Raw genomic sequence first — 16636 nt, forward strand, 5'->3', positions numbered from 1 at the left:
CATTTAACAAAAAAATGTGTTTTACTAACTAATAAAAACATTTTAATGTATCATAGTCCAGTATACTTTTTAGCGCAATTTCCATTCTGGAGAATTGCGTTTATTAACTCGTCATTTCTGGGAATGGATGGATGAATGAATGTATGGATGAATGTGTGTCCGGGCTTTAAGTCGTATCTCCTCCTCAACGAAGCAATATCGATGACTAGTTCCAAAAGCAATTATGTTAAGCAAGTTACGAGAATGAGCATAGGCCATAAAAATTCCGGGTTTCTTTCATGTATTTCCCGGAAAAGCCAAAAAACCTCGAAAAAATTCAGTTTTTGGCCCATATCTCGGCAACCAGACCACTTAGCGACTTGAAACATGTACCAATCGATTCCTGCCATAATTTAGAACAATATTGCCGAAGAAAGTTTTCAAAAATATCCTCTCGTTCGGTCACAAATTTTAAAATTACATAAACACCTACAAACCGATCGTTCTTCTAGCTTGAACGCACCCCAGCAATATACGTCAGAGCTATTTTTAGATAACATAAGGAAATTGCGCATAAATGTCACTAGACTTTTTTATTAACTTGTTTATCAGATGGTTGAAAGAAAAAATACTTCTTAAATACAAAGCTCAGTATATTGTACCAGAAGGTCAGTATAATTCAAAACACAGGCAACTAATGTTCATTGTTATATGTACAATATGGTAGGCAATCTTTATTGTTACATGTAGAAGTAATTGAAATATCTTCATATTATGTTCAAGTTAATTGACTAGCTTGTTAAGAAACTCAACTGAAAAGTTAAATTTTTTTCCAACTTATACATCTATAATACCTCCAGCTCATTTAACTGTAAAACGTATATCTGACCACCTCACATACTCACCTGTTAAACTTCCTATCATAGCCTGTCTACTGGATGCCTTTAGGTCAGCCATATGGGTCAAGTCCTTCAGACACAGGACTTTGTGTGAGACCTGGCAATACAAAATGTCCACATTTTTATTCAATGTAAAAACTACCACGCTTGTATGGTACCTACAAGCAACCATACTTTTATGGTACACAAAATGTACCATACTTTTATGGATCATAAAAATATGGTTACTTGTATGGTACCTACAAGCAACCATACTTTTATGGTACACAAAATGTACCATACTTTTATGGATCCTAAAAATATGGTTACTTGTATGGTACCTACAAGCAACCATACTTTTATGGTACATAAAATGTACCATACTTTCATGGATCTAAAACCTACCACATTTTTATGGCACATGAAACCTACCACTTTTTATGGCGCATAAACTTACCATATGTTTATAGTATGTAAAACCTAACATATTTATATGGTACATGAAACCTATCAAATATTTAAAATGTCATTACACTTTCACTCCAACACACATAAATCATTTATATTATAGAAAGAAACAAGACATTCATAATACACAGAAACACCTTAAAAAATCAAACAAAACGCATTTTTACATTAGAAATTGTTCAAGTATTAATGATTATATAATTATATACTAATAATTAGACCATAAAGTGTAATCTGAGGTTCAATATCAAGAAATGATGTGTTGGCACAAGGAGAAAGTTAAGCCACAGAAACTGCTCCTACATACTAAACAAGGGAGAAATATAGTACACAGTTTAGTTCTACAGAGGCTATGTAAACTGCAGTATACCTGTGCTGTAGGCTGATATTCTGTAAGTGTAGAAATTACAGCAAAGAAATTAATTGGGGACTTATTTACCACAGTGGTTGAATTATAAAAATATCTTAACTTTACATATATAATAAAAAAAATACTTAAACATTTTTTTAAATGAAATAAGGCAAAGAAAAAAAAAATTTTGGGGATGTAAAAAGCATTTCTTTTAACATGTTTAAAAACAACAGGGTAAGTTTTTTAATGCTTCAGATATGAAACAAAATATGCATTTATTAGTTCTATATAAGTACTCTAGCAACTGTTAGTGCAATGAGAATGCATGAACTAGATGATGGCACACCAACTTCAGTCTGGGAGGGAACATCATGGCACCCTAGAATCTAGAACTTATCAGTACTTATCTAGGTAGCAAAGTTCTAAAGTATTCTTTTTCATACTGTCAAGTTTAGAAAGTTGTTGAGGCAAGTAAATACTCAAAGCATAATAGTATTAATACAAAAGGAAATCACAAGAAATTCAGGAAAATTCATTTGTAATGATTTGTTAAAAGTAAAAATTAACATACAGCAAAACACATCCATTAAAAAAAAGCTGGTGTAAATATTACTAAGACCTGGAAGTTTAAGTAAACATTTATTTACATCTTGTAAAGTCGTTAATGTGTATTTCACACGTCAACTTATTACACGAAAAAAATAAAGAAAAAAAGATGGCAATTATAAAGTGACCATACTAGAGTTAAAGAATTACACTAAATCTGGTTCTTTTCGTGTAGAAAAATGAAAGCTAATGAAGGAAGCACACAGCTAGTTTATTAAGCATCTCTATTTTGAAAAAAAAAAATTCCACTTAAAAATGTTATTTGTAATCAAACAAATAACATTCAAGCTCAAGTACAATCAACTGTTGTGTGATTAGATGAAAATAATACAAAAAAGGTTTAAAAATCAAGATGCAGGGTAGTAAAAATCATGCAACTTAAAGAGTTGTGTAATAGGATGCTTTAGTGATAAAAAACAACGGTTACATCCAGATGCTGGTGCTAGGTCAAGCTCTATTGTCATTCAATTAGTTTTATTAATTTATCAATTCCTAATATTAGTGTCTGAAATACTATTTATATAATAAATGTAAAATTATGTACAAAATATTACTAAACCTAATTTCATCAAAAACATTTTTTTTTAATGTGTCTGGCTCATCTACTGTTCAAATATCAAACTCTGTATTGCTTTTCAACATAATACATGTGGCTTTGAAATAACACATTATGCCTAATTTTGCTATTTGGTTTTCAACATGGTAGTCTAGGAAAAATTCATGTCACGATTATCATTTTAACTAGCTAGCTTTGAAATAAAAAGTCAAACACATTTTTTTTAAAAAGCAATTGAACTCATAAATTAGAAATATAATTGGGATGAACTAAATGTTAGAAGCAACATCAGCAAAAAATTAAGTTCCCCAAATAAATTCAAGGAACAAAAAAAAAAAAAAAAAAAGGAACAAAGGATTTATAGAAAATAAAAAACAAACATCTAACAAAGTTAAAAAAAAAGTTCTGGATAGAACAAACAGACTCACCGAGTCACAAACAGACATGGCTCTTCTTATCTAGGCAAGACAAAGTTAAACATGCACTTGAGATACAAAACTACTCACTCAAACACAGCATTTATGTTAATACTAGGCTGCTCTACCCAGCTCTAGCTGGGGAGATTTTACTAACACATTTTTTGGCTTCTTTTTCTTACTAATTTAACTTTAATCTACTAGTTCATTGTAAGTTGAATTCCAAATTCTTACAAAAATAAAAGTAATGAAACCTGCACATATGTGGCATAAAGATATTACACATTACATCTAAAGATTAAAAGAAATGATGAAAGTCATATACTCCCCATTTAGCAACTAGTTCTTAATTGCTTGGCTGTGGCAAGCACAATTTAATTCTAACCACAAGGAATAGATGGAGCTAATTGCAAAGTAAATGCTGCATAATTGTTTTAAAATGGTCAGGGAATGGTGATAACATGACAAATATGTCCTAGACAAATACTCCTAGACACTTGGACAAGACAGAGAATCTGAATTTAACTTGTATGAAAACAACAAAACAACATGCCAATGCCAATTAGATACACACAAAAATGTGTTTCTAAAGCCTTTAAAAATCACAAAACATAATTCCTGTAGGACAACATAGGAAAATATGTATCTAAATTCTAGGAAAACCACAAAACAACATGCCAATTGGACTACAAAGGTAAATGTGTTATGAATTATATGAAAATCACAAAACAAAATTTCCATGGGACAACACAGGAAAATGTGTACCTAAATTCTAAGAAAACCACAAAACAACATGCCCAAATGACAACACTGGAGAATCTGCATCCTAATTCTACGATGCAAAAAACAACATGCCTGTACGACAACGCAGGTAAAATCTTCATTTAAATTCAATGAAAACCAAATACCAGAAATAATGACACGTTTTTTAACAACAATAATAAACAATTCTAAATGTAACAGCTCATGAGATCAAATTAATGAACATTTCTGTTAGTTATAAAAATAACCAATAAGGCTGGTAAGTAGGTCACCAACCAGTTCTACGGCTCAATAAAACCTGCATGAGCCATAGAACTGGTTGGTGACCTACTTACCAGCCCTATAATGAACTGTATCCAAACTGCAGCTTAGGTACTTCATTAACATTGTATAATGTATACCGATGAGAAATTATATTTCCAATATTTCTATCACACCCCAAAACCAGAAATATTTTTTACAAGTAAACTATTGTACCTTCAAGAACTTGATGATCTACAGGGCAGATAAAGGTTCGAAGGTTTATGAATAAAATATTGAGCAGGGATACAAACTTAAGTGATAGATACATTTGGACCTGTGTGTAAACAAAAGTGAAAGACATCAGGATGTTAACTACAATAAACAGTGGACAGGACTGAGTAAAACTGACCATTGAGGAGTCTAGTACACCCTCCTCGGGCTCCTCCTCTGACTTGCTGAGGATGCGGCTGAGATTACTGAAGACGTGAGATTCGTGAAGAAACTGGTGGTCTGACTGCATGAACTGGAGGCAGTAGCACCGCACTGCCATTTGCTGAAGAGTTGAGAGAAATTTTTTTTTATTTTCTTCAAAAGGTGCAGTAAGAAATGAGGAAAACATAACATACACTTTGGTTTGTTCAGAAAGCTTTGAATTTAACAAACTATTTTTATGGTTTTTATTTAGAGGACTTTTATAATAAATAATAATGTACTTTTGGGCCTAATCATCCATAGGGCAAATAAAGTAGGGTACATGTTGGTAACATGTTGTCAGCACCATGACTGGCCACATTTATCGAGTTATCCGGTTCTTAACATAATTGGGAGAACTATCGTCAGTATTATAAACACAAGCTAGGGAATTGAACTTGAAATTTTCAGGTTACAGTATTACTTTTAATGTTACCTCCATTAAGTGAAGCAATTAAAATAAATGTATCTTTTTACCTGAAGGGCAGATCCCATGGGCAGCAACATCATGACATCACTGATGGTCTGCAGCAGGTTGTGGAAGGTCTCTGGCAGCTGGGCAGCTGCTCTACCAGCCACAATGATGTCAGACAAGGGATGGTCACACAGTGGTACATCCTGATGTTCCAGGAGAAATTATGTATTAAAGATGGTTTTAAATTCTCATTTATCTTCTTCATTCTTACTTCCAATGATGATCAGTATTTTCCTCCAACATAGTTAAGTATTAAGTGTCAACATGTTAACCATTTAGGCCACTAACTGCTTTTCATTGTGGATTTATGTGCATTGCTTTTGTCCATCCATGAACAAACTACAAGACAGCAGTTTGCTTGAGAGAGTTCTCTCTCTTAGATGGCTTTCTGTTTCCAGCTATTGAGCCTCATCTGCTTGGGGGGTTCAAACTTGGAACTTTTTTGTTTAGCAACCCATCGCTTTACCAACCCAACCACACTAACCCCTCTCATTAGTCAACTAAGTACATATTTTTTTTTTAAATAGTGTAAGTTCCTATACAATTGTCATTAAATTCAAAAAAGAAATTTCATTTGTAGATAAACCACATCAGACAATGAGGATGGACATGGCCAGTCCAATTCTACACTTAACAGTAACAGTGAACATGTTTAAATTACTTCCTGAAAACACAAGTTCTTCCTTTACCTCCAGGTCCTTCTTGACCACCTTGACCTTGCCCTCCTCCCCCTCCTCCTCAGCACCTTCAGCCTCCTCGTCAGTGGGAGGGACCAGGGAGTCAACAAAGAACCAGAGCAGGTCATGTAAACAAACCTGCTGCACCACACTGCGCAACAGCCAGTTCATCGCCTGAAAACATTACATTCTGCTTGTTAAATTTTTTAGTGATGGTAGGTTATAATCAATGGCAACATGCAAAGATTATATATTTTTAAAAGCAGTGTGCAAATAATAACAGCTAAATATAATTAATGGGACACAGGTATATTCCAGGTGAATGTTCACCCTGAGACACCTAACCCCACCAGGTTATAAAGATATACTACAAAGTAGGAGGTGGGGTTAAAAAAAAATTCACACAGTAACCACAGAAACAAGAAGACTACATTATCTAGACATCCTTAGTATTGGCAGACTAACACAACTTTATAGCGTTGAGGGTTTGGGGTTCACTATCAACATACCTGGAGATTAAACTCACCAGCTAGGACTAATAAATAATGGTTTGACGTTTACTACAAACATAATATATGATATGGCTCATTTTGCCTTGGGAGACAATAGATGTGCCAGAGAAGTGGAATCTTCTCCAGGGCATGAGGTGAAGAGATCATGATGGACTACCAACATCCCTGTAGAATTAACTTACCAATGGAAATATAAAATACTTATGGAGCTGAGGGTTTAAGACTCACTACCAACATACCTGTAGAGTTAACAGCTAGGAATATGATAACCTTATGAAGCTGAGAGTTTAGGGCTCACTACCAACATACCTGTAGAGCAAACACTCGACACATGGCTTTCCTCAGTGCTTGCTTCATGGCTAGCTGCAGCCCCTCCAGGTCATGGCGTTGAACTATGAACTCCATCACAGGCCTCTGTTGTGTGCGGCCGCCATTCCTTTTCTCTACAGCTGATATCAGCCTAGTCATGGCAGCTGATGGGTGCTTCAATAGGGATATGCCTCCGTCTACAATACAAATCAGTTCAATACATGGTAAGACAAGTGTCATTGATCAATACTAAATAGAAATTAAGACAAGTGTCAATGATCAATACTAAATAGAAATTAAGACAAGTGTCAATGATCAATACTAAATAGAAACTAATACAAGTGTCATTGATCAATACTAAATAGAAATTAAGACAAGTGTCAATGATCAATACTAAATAGAAACTAATAAAAGTGTCAATGATCAATACTAAATAGAAACTAATACAAGTTTCATTGATCAATACTAAATAGAAACTAATACAAGTTTCATTGATCAATACTAAATAGAAAGTAAGACAAGTTTCATTGATCAATACTAAATAGAAATTAAGACAAGTGTCAATGATCAATACTAAATAGAAACTAATACAAGTTTCATTGATCAATACTAAATAGAAATTAAGACAAGTGTCAATGATCAATACTAAATAGAAAGTAAGACAAGTTTCATTGATCAATGCTAAATAGAAAGTAAGACAAGTTTCATTGATCAATACTAAATAGAAACTAATACAAGTTTCACTGATCAATGCTAAATAGAAAGTAAGACAAGTTTCATTGATCAATATAAGTTAAGGAATAGTTAGAGATCAATACAAGTTACAAGCTAAGACAGTGCGACTGATCAATACAAAATAGAAACTAAGACGTCATTGATCAATACAAAATACAAGCTAAGACAGTTTTATGAGACAGTGAAAAAAAGGGGAGGAGGGTTTGAGGTGCAAAAAGTATGATAAAATGATTTAAGGATGTTATAAATTTAAGGAGACACAAAACAGATAAGGCTTTAACAGTTCTGTGATGGGCTTTGTGGCACTGTAACACTAATGTCAGTGAAACTGTTACATATGATCTGCAACAAAACTGCCATGCAACACTGCCACAAAACTGTCACATGACACAAAAACTGACCTGTGACACTGCCGCTGTTATTTCTCCTCCTAGACGACACAGACACAGCCCTGGAGAAAATGAAATCATTTTCGTCCGTTTCATTCTCCGTCACATACTCAGACACACTCCGATGGAAGGCCTTTTTGTGGGTGTCCTGCTCATTCTCTGGACTAGTCCCTGCGCTTTTAGTCATTGGCTGCTTCTCTAGCATAGCCCTGGTGTTCTCATGCTGTCATTTACAATGGAATTAAATGTTAATTTTTTAAATATATCTCATCAGGCAAGGTTAAACTCATTAAAAAAAACAAGTAAAGTAGTGAACAACTAGCTACTAAATACATCTATAATAACTGCAAGAAATGTAATAAATTAATCTAGTTAGTCTTAACATGATTTTTGAGTATTTTTTTTAGTTATTTTTTAAATCTTATTAATGTTATTTTAATATTGTATTTCTAGCTTGATCTTAGATATATCTGATAGACTTTGCCATGATTACAACAAACATCTAATTTCCAACTATCTTTTCAAAGGAGCTTTTGAGTCCGCCATTCATACAAGTGGGCAGGCAAAAGATCACTGATGTTGATATACCAACCCTTTAAAGATATGTTCTACTATTGTGGATTATTATACCTGGACTCAGTCAGCTCAAAAATTTTAAGTAAATAAAATATGAAAACAATCTCTGAAAATAGTTCATAGATATTTCAAGTGACAAACACAAAATAAAGAGTTAACATTTGGTTCATATAGATGGTGCACATGCACAAATGTATTTTAAAACTTACTTTTAATACTGGCAACAGCTGTGAAAATGGTCTGGTATCTTGCCCCAGTGACCCTGACCTGGCCAGCGGACTGTGCCTGGGTTCAGTGGGCAGGCGCGGCCTCTGCAGCGGCAAGTTGGACTTGTGGTGTGAGGTAATGCTCATGGAGCCAGACCTGACAAACACCCTCTCCTCATCAACAAAAAAATCCTCAGCAAAGGCAGAGTCTGAGTTCCCTGCGTTGTGGAGATTTAAATACTGGAATGGCACAGGGGGGAACGGGTCTGGGTCGGACCCGATTTCACTGACACTCGGCAAGTGAATGTCGCTTCTGGGAAGCGACAACGGGCGAGTCTTTGTGTGCTTGGGCAGGCTGAGACCAGAGGCGCTGGCCAGCTCTAGCAAGAATTGAGCATTGTTCTTGAGGATGTGGTGAGCCTCCAAGGGAGACAAGAAGCTCTGCTGCTTGCTCGCGCTGGAGAAGGAGCTCTTCTTCTTCCCCTTGCGTCCTTTGTCCTTGTTTGACTTCCTGTCCTTGATGTACTTGTCCCGGCAGCGCTCACACATCAGGTACCAGGAGCACTCGCCGATGCCTCCTTCTCCGCAGTTGCCGGCCCAGCCGCCGCCAAACATCCCGCTGGAGTTGTAGCCCTTGCCGCTGGCATGTTTGCCACAACCCGGGTGTGCCTGGCGCATGTGATAGGTGACAGGGTGAGGAAACATACCCTACAAGAGAGGAGCACACCATTTTTTTAATGAAAAATACTTTTTAAAAATCAAAACATCTTTGGAACACAAGGAACATTAGAAACAGAAAAATATTTACATTACATTGTTTTATAATACATTTTGAATTCTTAAAGACTAAAATAAAAAATATAAATATTTTGTTAATTGATTTAAAAAAAAAAGACAACAGCTATAATGAATGCCAACAAGGCAAAGAGTATCATATAAAATTTTTTGTTTGTTCTGACATGTATCGCTTCTAGATTCAGGATTATACTAAGGTTATGCCCAATTGGTGTTGATGAAGCAAAATGATTTTAATATGCATCTCTGCTTAATTAATGCCCCCCCCCCCCACTCACTTCCTGGACACAATAACAGCATACGTTCCCTATATATATGTTTATATACATCTCAGGCTAATTAAAGCACACCTCCCCCCGACATGACCCTTATATGTATATACATCTCAGTTTAATTAACGCACCTCCCCCTCCACCCCTTGACACACTCAGAGAACGTGACCCCTATTTATATACACCTCAGGTTAATTAACGACCCCCCCCCCCCACTGAACACTCACCTGACACAGCATGTGTCCCCTATGTTTATCTACACCTCAGGTAAATTAACAACCCCCCCTACCCATAGACACACTCACAGAACTTGTCCCTTATTTTTATATACACCACAGGTAAATTAACAACCCCCTGAACACACTCACCTGACACAGCTCACAGAACGTGTCCTCTCCTCCAATCACAGCAGCTGCGGCGGCTGCGGCTCCTATGTCCCCGCCCCCTCCACCTGGAGGACGGAACATCCGAACCACAGCCTCCCCGAACAAGCCCTGAGCTCTGACAGCAATGTTTCCCAGACCAGCTGGGATCAGATTATAAATGACATTGACTATAAACGAGGGCATCAAACACATTCAAACTACTCTATGGATGGGTCGAAGATAAATGACAGAAAGTGTTGAGCTTTTTCATTAAATATATTTTACACATAAAAACAATGGCAATAAAATATAGCTCAACTTGTTTTCTAGCATTTATCTTTGCTATTGTATACATATTTTATAAAACTCTTCTTTTTTAAAATTAAAACTTTACATAAAGTCATTCATTATTTCCTTAATTATTAAGTAAGTAAAGTTCCTTTTCGAAAGTGAAGGTCCATGGGGAAAGTGTAGTAGAGTTTATCTGTTTCTGTGACCTCGGCATATGAAGGAATAGTGTGGTCAGCACTATGCCCAGCTGCCTTTACTTTCCCTTACGTGAGTTAGGTACCCATCAGAGCTGGGTGGACTCAGGGACATTCTTGGTACTTAAACCGTATTCGAACTCGAATCTTTCGGGTTAGCAGGCACATGCTCTACCATTCGACTACTCAGTCCCTTCTCTATGCCATTGACATAAATAATTTGCACAATAATCACTCGTAATGAAAGTTTTTTTTAAAGTATGAGAAAATGTTTTGAATTAAAAATTTGATGAATAAAATTCTCTAATGGGGATACAAGAGTGACCACAGACCTCCAGCCCCTTCCATTATGGGCAGTGGTACAGGCTTGGCACCTTTCCTCTTCTTCATCTTCTTCTCCTTGTCTTTGTCCTTCTCCCTTCTCTCATGCTGCTTTATCCTGGCGGCCATTGCCGGACTAGGTGGGACAGTTTCCTTGTTCATGACAACAATGACTGACTCAGACAGCTCCTCCCAGAAATGGACCAGGTGTTGAAGTGTTTTTGGAAGCTGTGTTTCCTAAAATATAATTTTTTAATGTCAAGAAAAATGCCCTTTCAGGTCCTTCAATAGTGTATTGCTTCTATGACTTCGCCATATGAAGGGATAGTGTGGTCAGTATTATGCCAACAAGCTTCACTCTCCCTCAAGTGAACCAACTATTTAGCTACTGATACCAGGTGGACTCATGGACATCCTGGGTTTAAGTTTTTAATAAACCATTCAACTGATAAAACTAGTACTGACTGCAGCATTTACTAGAAGACTGACAATTTTAAAAGGTGTCAAACCAGAAAAAAAAATATTAAGTGGTAATAGCTCATCTAGAAGGCAAATAGAAGAAGGGAAGTAATAAGATGATAACCTAACAAATAAATTTAGAGAAAGTGATAAAAGCAAAAGAAGGGAAGTAATAAGATCATAACCTAACAAATAAATTTAGAGAAAGTGGTAAAAGCAAAAGAAGGGAAGTAACAAGATGATAACCTAACAAATAATTATGGAGAAAGAAGTAAAAGCGAAAGAAGGGAAGTAAGATTGTACCTTCTCTCCTTTGTTATGGCTGGCAGCCATTGTGGCAATCACCTCCTGAAACTTGGCTGTCCCTCCCTCAGACTTGTGTCTCTCCACTTGCTTCTTGATGGCTCCACCATAACCGTAGATGCTGTCTACAGCTTCAAGAGGTACAATATGAGGGTCAAATTAGGGGTCAGAAGTCAAACATAGGGGTTAAGTTTTTTTATTAATCAGCTTCTGTTAAAATTTCTACCATTTAAGGACTTGTGCAGTTTCATGTTTTTTAAATACATTAGTTACAAATGCAATTAATTATAATTGTAAAAATTAAAATAAAGTTGTAAATCATTAACCATCATCTGATTTGGTCTCAAATATTCATTCTTTAAAATACATAAGTTACAAACGTAATTAGTTATAGATGTAAAAATGAAAACTGAGTAGTAAATTATTACCCGTTGTCTGGTTTGGTCTCAAAGATTCAGTATATTAAATACTTAAGTTATTAATTAATTATAAATGTAAAAATGAAAATCGAGGTAGAAAATTATTAACCTGCGTCTGATTTGGTCTCACAGATGAGAGACTTCAAAGGCACTTCCATGTTGGTGCTTACACTGGCTCTAGACGAGGCTGACCTGAGTGATGGACAGTAATACGGCGAATTATTTTCAAGGCATTTTACACTCAGCTATATGTTTGATATGGGACTGCGTGGCCTAAGTGGTTGAGCGCTAGGCTCTGTAACCCAAAAATCTGGAGTTTGAATCAGGGTTCAAGTCAGTAAAACGTCCCTGAGTCCACCCAGCTCTGATGGGTACCTAACTCATGATTTGGTCTCACAGTAAGGGTGTCTGGGCAAAGTGCTGACCACACCTTCCAATCATATGCCGAGGTCAAGAAACATGAACTCTCCATCATCTACCCAATTAATCGTTAATTCTAAAGAGGATTCTCTTCTCTTTAGGTTTGATAAGTGGCTGTATGGCAGTGAGCTGATGTTGACTTGAACCAGTGTTTGCGTTAGGTGATATGATGTACTGTTCTGACTGTTCTTGACATGACTTTAATTTAAGAGAGTAAGGGAAAATAACATGGCATGCTGACCCAAAGTTTAGAGTTTGGTACTCTGGCTCAAGTCCATAGGACATTCTTGAGTCCACCAAGCTCTGATTCATGTATGGGGAAAGTAGAGGCGGCTGGGGATGGTGTTGACCACACTATCCCTTCATATGCCAAGGTCACAGAAACAGAAACAACATTTATCTCATGGACTGCCAGGTTCGAAGGGTAACTTAATGGGAGGTAACACACACAAACTGACTAGAAGTTTGTTAAATATATTTACCTCGGCCTGCCATCATCTGGGTAATCTTTGTCAGCATCAGAGTACTGGGGTTCAAGGTTGAAGCGCACCCTGCTCTCATTGATGTTGTCCTTCCTCCTGTGGGACTTGTCCTTGCTTGACTCTGTCGCGTGGCGCTGTCTCTTTGGTTCCACACTAGACTGGTGTTTTTTCTCCTAGACACATGTAAGGGAAACGTTATACATTTGGTGATTATGCTTTTAATCTGTCAACAGTTTCATAAGTTTAACACAATAAAAACTTTTATTTATGTTGCACACTAATTTTTTTAACCAGAAAAACATCTTGAAAACTTATATGCAAAAAGAAAAAGGATTAATTTTATACAGGAGAAAATGTGAATTTTCTACTGAATAATATTGTTTTTGGGGAAAACAGATTTCCTACAAGAAAAGGCAAATTAAATCTCTATGAACTATTGTTCTTTATCATAGATACATATAAAGAAAAAATATTTTGTCATAGATCAGTATTCCAATCTGCTAATAATTCTAAAATTAGAACTCCTTATTTAAGATTATATTCACGTGTTACATCAAAGTTATTTCTTGTAAGGCAGGCAGGAGGGTGTATTGAAGCTATTTTTCTAAATTAGTTTGACTAAAGGGGCTCTAGCCCTAGCTCAAACTCTTACACTAACCTGGCACTGATCCCGAAGGGTACAATCTACATATAATTCACAACTGTATTGCCCTGTTTTGTTTTTAAATTATGTTTACATTTATACTATACACTGCTCTAACAGTGATCCAGAAGAATAAAATCTATATACAATTCAATACTATACAGCACTGTTCTGTTTTTAAATTAGCTCTACAATTTTACACATTTTTTAGCCAAGACAAAAAAACCTAGTGCCTCTATACCTTAATAAACTTTGACATCTCTTTAGTAAGATCTGGATGGAATTTTAGGAAGGAGGCACATGCCATGGCATCATGAACAATGCCCTCGTGCCACATGAAGGCAGCAAACACTGCCCTCAAACACTCTGCAGCTGCTGGTGATAGGGCCTCTTTAACAGTCACACCTCGACGATCTAATATCTATAGAAGCATTGGAAAAAATATACAGCTGATGTTATGCAGGTTATATTAGTAGAAAAATAAAATGTTGAGTCAGAATCAATATTTTAAAACATTTTATACAAATAATTCATTTTTTGCAAACAAAGTTGTAAATTTTTATTGCTCTATATCTAAAAGAAATGGATTTTGTATGTGTACCACTGTTTTGGCTATGTTTTTGCTTACATTAGGTCTCAGACAAAGGTATTTAGAAAAAGCATAAAAATCTACCCAGCAAGCCAGAGTAGAGATTATTTTTTACCTTAGAAGCTGAAGAAGAGCGGCTGCGCTGTAGGGGTGTGATCTCCTGTAGTGAAGGGGAGGATGCACGCTCACGCTTTGCCCGGCTCAAGCGACTACGATCTTTCCGTGCAGTTTTGGGAGATAGTCTACAAGAAGGAACAAAGTTATTTTATTTGACAACACTAAATAGTTTGATATTGTAATCCTGTCACACACTCTCACACTTGTATATTTTAATATGAAATTTTTTCAGGTTTTTTCATTCTGTTTATTTAATTAGAAAATAAAAATTATAATTGTTTTAACATTCATTTTAAAATTAAGTAAGAAAAGAAAAATAATTAATATCTGAAGTATTAAACTGTTAATTATTTTTTTAATAATTCGAACAACAAAATTTAGCAATAAAAGTTCTCACCTTTGCTCATCTTTGGGCGAGGCAGTACCAATGGTAAACATGCCAGATTTTCTAGAGCTGCCACTAGCTGCAGCAGCTGCTGATGCCCCAACCAGTGCTGGGCCACCACTGCCACCACTTGCACCAACAATGCCAATATCAACAACATCAATGGCAGGGGAGGAACTATGTGGTAGAAAATTATGGATTAAGTAAGGGAAAATACTAATAAAGATAGAATGGTAAAATATTTTCAATTTTCTTTCCTAGTAAATTTATAAGTTAATAACAAATTAATTTAAATTAGCACATGTCAGCCAAACAGGTAATTCACCTGCTTGTTACAGATATTTCACTATTAGACTTTACTATTAAAGTATAATTATCATTCGTACTAGACAGATAAATATGTGGGTAATGTGAGAGCGTTGTTCATAAGTTTAAACATGAGGGAACTTGAATACAAGTTGTTCGAGTGAAATTTTTAAAATTTTATCACTTCCTTCTTATTCCCACAGGTAATATTAGCAATTAAGAACAGGAGAAAAAAAGTATGTTAAATTAGAGAAAACAGAAGAGGACAGAAATAGTTTTACTTAAACTAAATGACCAGTTATCCGTTGGATAATGGCCTGTTAGATGAAAAGAACATGAAAAATTCCTCCTCCTCCCTATCATTATATAGTCAAAGAAAAAATTAGTTGATAGGAAGAAAAGGGAATTAGTTGTAATAAAGTCTACACACCTGTCATTTCTAAAAGGTGGGGATTTGTAGCGGGATCTAGCTCCACCCACTGGAAGCCCACCAGACAAGCCCACTCCAGCGGTACTGTTTTCTGGTGTCTCTCTGATTGCTGTTGTTGAGGACGACTTGACTGTTGGGGCTACAACCGCCACAGGGCTGTCTTTCTTGCTGCTTGTGATAGCAGGGCTGTCCTTTTTTCCAGAGGTAGATGATACAGCCGCAGGGCTGCTAGTGCTGACTGATGCAGGGCCACTAATGCTGGCTGACGCAGGGCTGTCTTTCTTGCCAGCCACTGACAAGTCAGGCTTGACGACTCTCTTATCTCCAGTGTCTACCTGCTTGCTGTCTGGAGCCTCAGCTGCCTTAGGTGGGGCCGCACCTGGTTGTTTTGTGGATGAGAGTGTTGAAATGCCTGGACCCTTCTCCAGGACAGGTGAGAATGTCACATGGCAGTGTCCTTTATCTGTTTCTGGTTTGCCAGACGTGTCTGACTTCGTGTCTTTTGTTTTCTCCACCTCTGGTGACAGCTTGGACTTCAGATCTTCAGCGTCTAAAGCCTTCCTGTCTGTGAGCTTCACCTGGGGTTTTGTGCTGCCCACCTTGTCAGATCTCTCAGTCGAGGGTGTGGCTGGAGGGGTGGGCGTGGCAGATTTTTCAAACGAGTTCACTTTGGTTAGAGGGGCCCGAATATTTCTAGACGGGACTGGGCTGCTGGGTGGTGTTTTGTAAAGTTCTTCTTTAGGGGCAGATGATTCCCTAGCTGCTCAGTGTAAAGAAAATAGTATTTTCAAGGTTTTTTTTAATTACATACAACTTTAATACACACAAAAAATAAGATCATAGTATATATATTCAACTGCTGTAAAGTTACTCCATCTATTGGTAAATAATTGTAACTCAAACGTCATGTAAGCAAAGGACTATTTGAAACATGTCAAATATACTTTGTTATTTAATTCCTATTATACTACAAAAGGTTTAAAACATGTATGATCTATTGTTTGGACTACCCTCAACATACCTCTGTCAGCAACAGACTTAGGACTCCCCTCTCTAGAACCTGTTTTAGGTGAACCAGGTGGTGAAGGCTGTGGAGTTGGGCCATTCCCATTGGCTCTTGATTCTCCTAGACATGGTTCAAGATAATTGGGGTTAGCATTAATTATAAGGGCAACACAAAAAAAAAAACCCAGATAAAATAGTGCGTAAACAAATGATAATTCAACAGGAACAAT

General features: G+C 36.4%; 1 protein-coding gene across 14 annotated transcripts in view; it reads right to left on the reverse strand.

Moving 5' to 3' along the window:
- The window catches only part of LOC131952259 (E3 ubiquitin-protein ligase MYCBP2), an 85467-nt gene that overhangs the window by 11564 nt on the left and 57267 nt on the right, over positions 1 to 16636 (reverse strand). For 10 of the 14 annotated variants that reach the window (XM_059314840.1, XM_059314829.1, XM_059314839.1 and 7 more), the window contains 18 exons: positions 16423 to 16527; positions 15402 to 16161; positions 14678 to 14842; positions 14279 to 14405; positions 13816 to 13995; positions 12932 to 13104; positions 12139 to 12221; positions 11611 to 11741; positions 10860 to 11085; positions 10046 to 10230; positions 8614 to 9318; positions 7841 to 8051; positions 6705 to 6901; positions 5896 to 6057; positions 5209 to 5349; positions 4670 to 4813; positions 3268 to 3297; positions 885 to 975 (listed from right to left, as the gene is read on the reverse strand). In XM_059314840.1, coding sequence (XP_059170823.1) covers positions 885 to 975; positions 3268 to 3297; positions 4670 to 4813; positions 5209 to 5349; positions 5896 to 6057; positions 6705 to 6901; positions 7841 to 8051; positions 8614 to 9318; positions 10046 to 10230; positions 10860 to 11085; positions 11611 to 11741; positions 12139 to 12221; positions 12932 to 13104; positions 13816 to 13995; positions 14279 to 14405; positions 14678 to 14842; positions 15402 to 16161; positions 16423 to 16527 — 3816 coding nt within the window. The remainder of the gene's footprint in view (positions 1 to 884; positions 976 to 3267; positions 3298 to 4669; positions 4814 to 5208; positions 5350 to 5895; positions 6058 to 6704; positions 6902 to 7840; positions 8052 to 8613; positions 9319 to 10045; positions 10231 to 10859; positions 11086 to 11610; positions 11742 to 12138; positions 12222 to 12931; positions 13105 to 13815; positions 13996 to 14278; positions 14406 to 14677; positions 14843 to 15401; positions 16162 to 16422; positions 16528 to 16636) is intronic. The other 4 variants (XM_059314841.1, XM_059314835.1, XM_059314831.1 and 1 more) reach the window with 3 other exon arrangements.

This window comes from Physella acuta, unplaced genomic scaffold (assembly GCF_028476545.2).
Source record: "Physella acuta isolate Inbredline_101_S28 unplaced genomic scaffold, ASM2847654v3 ptg000862l, whole genome shotgun sequence".
Classification (NCBI taxonomy): Eukaryota; Metazoa; Mollusca; class Gastropoda; family Physidae; genus Physella; species Physella acuta.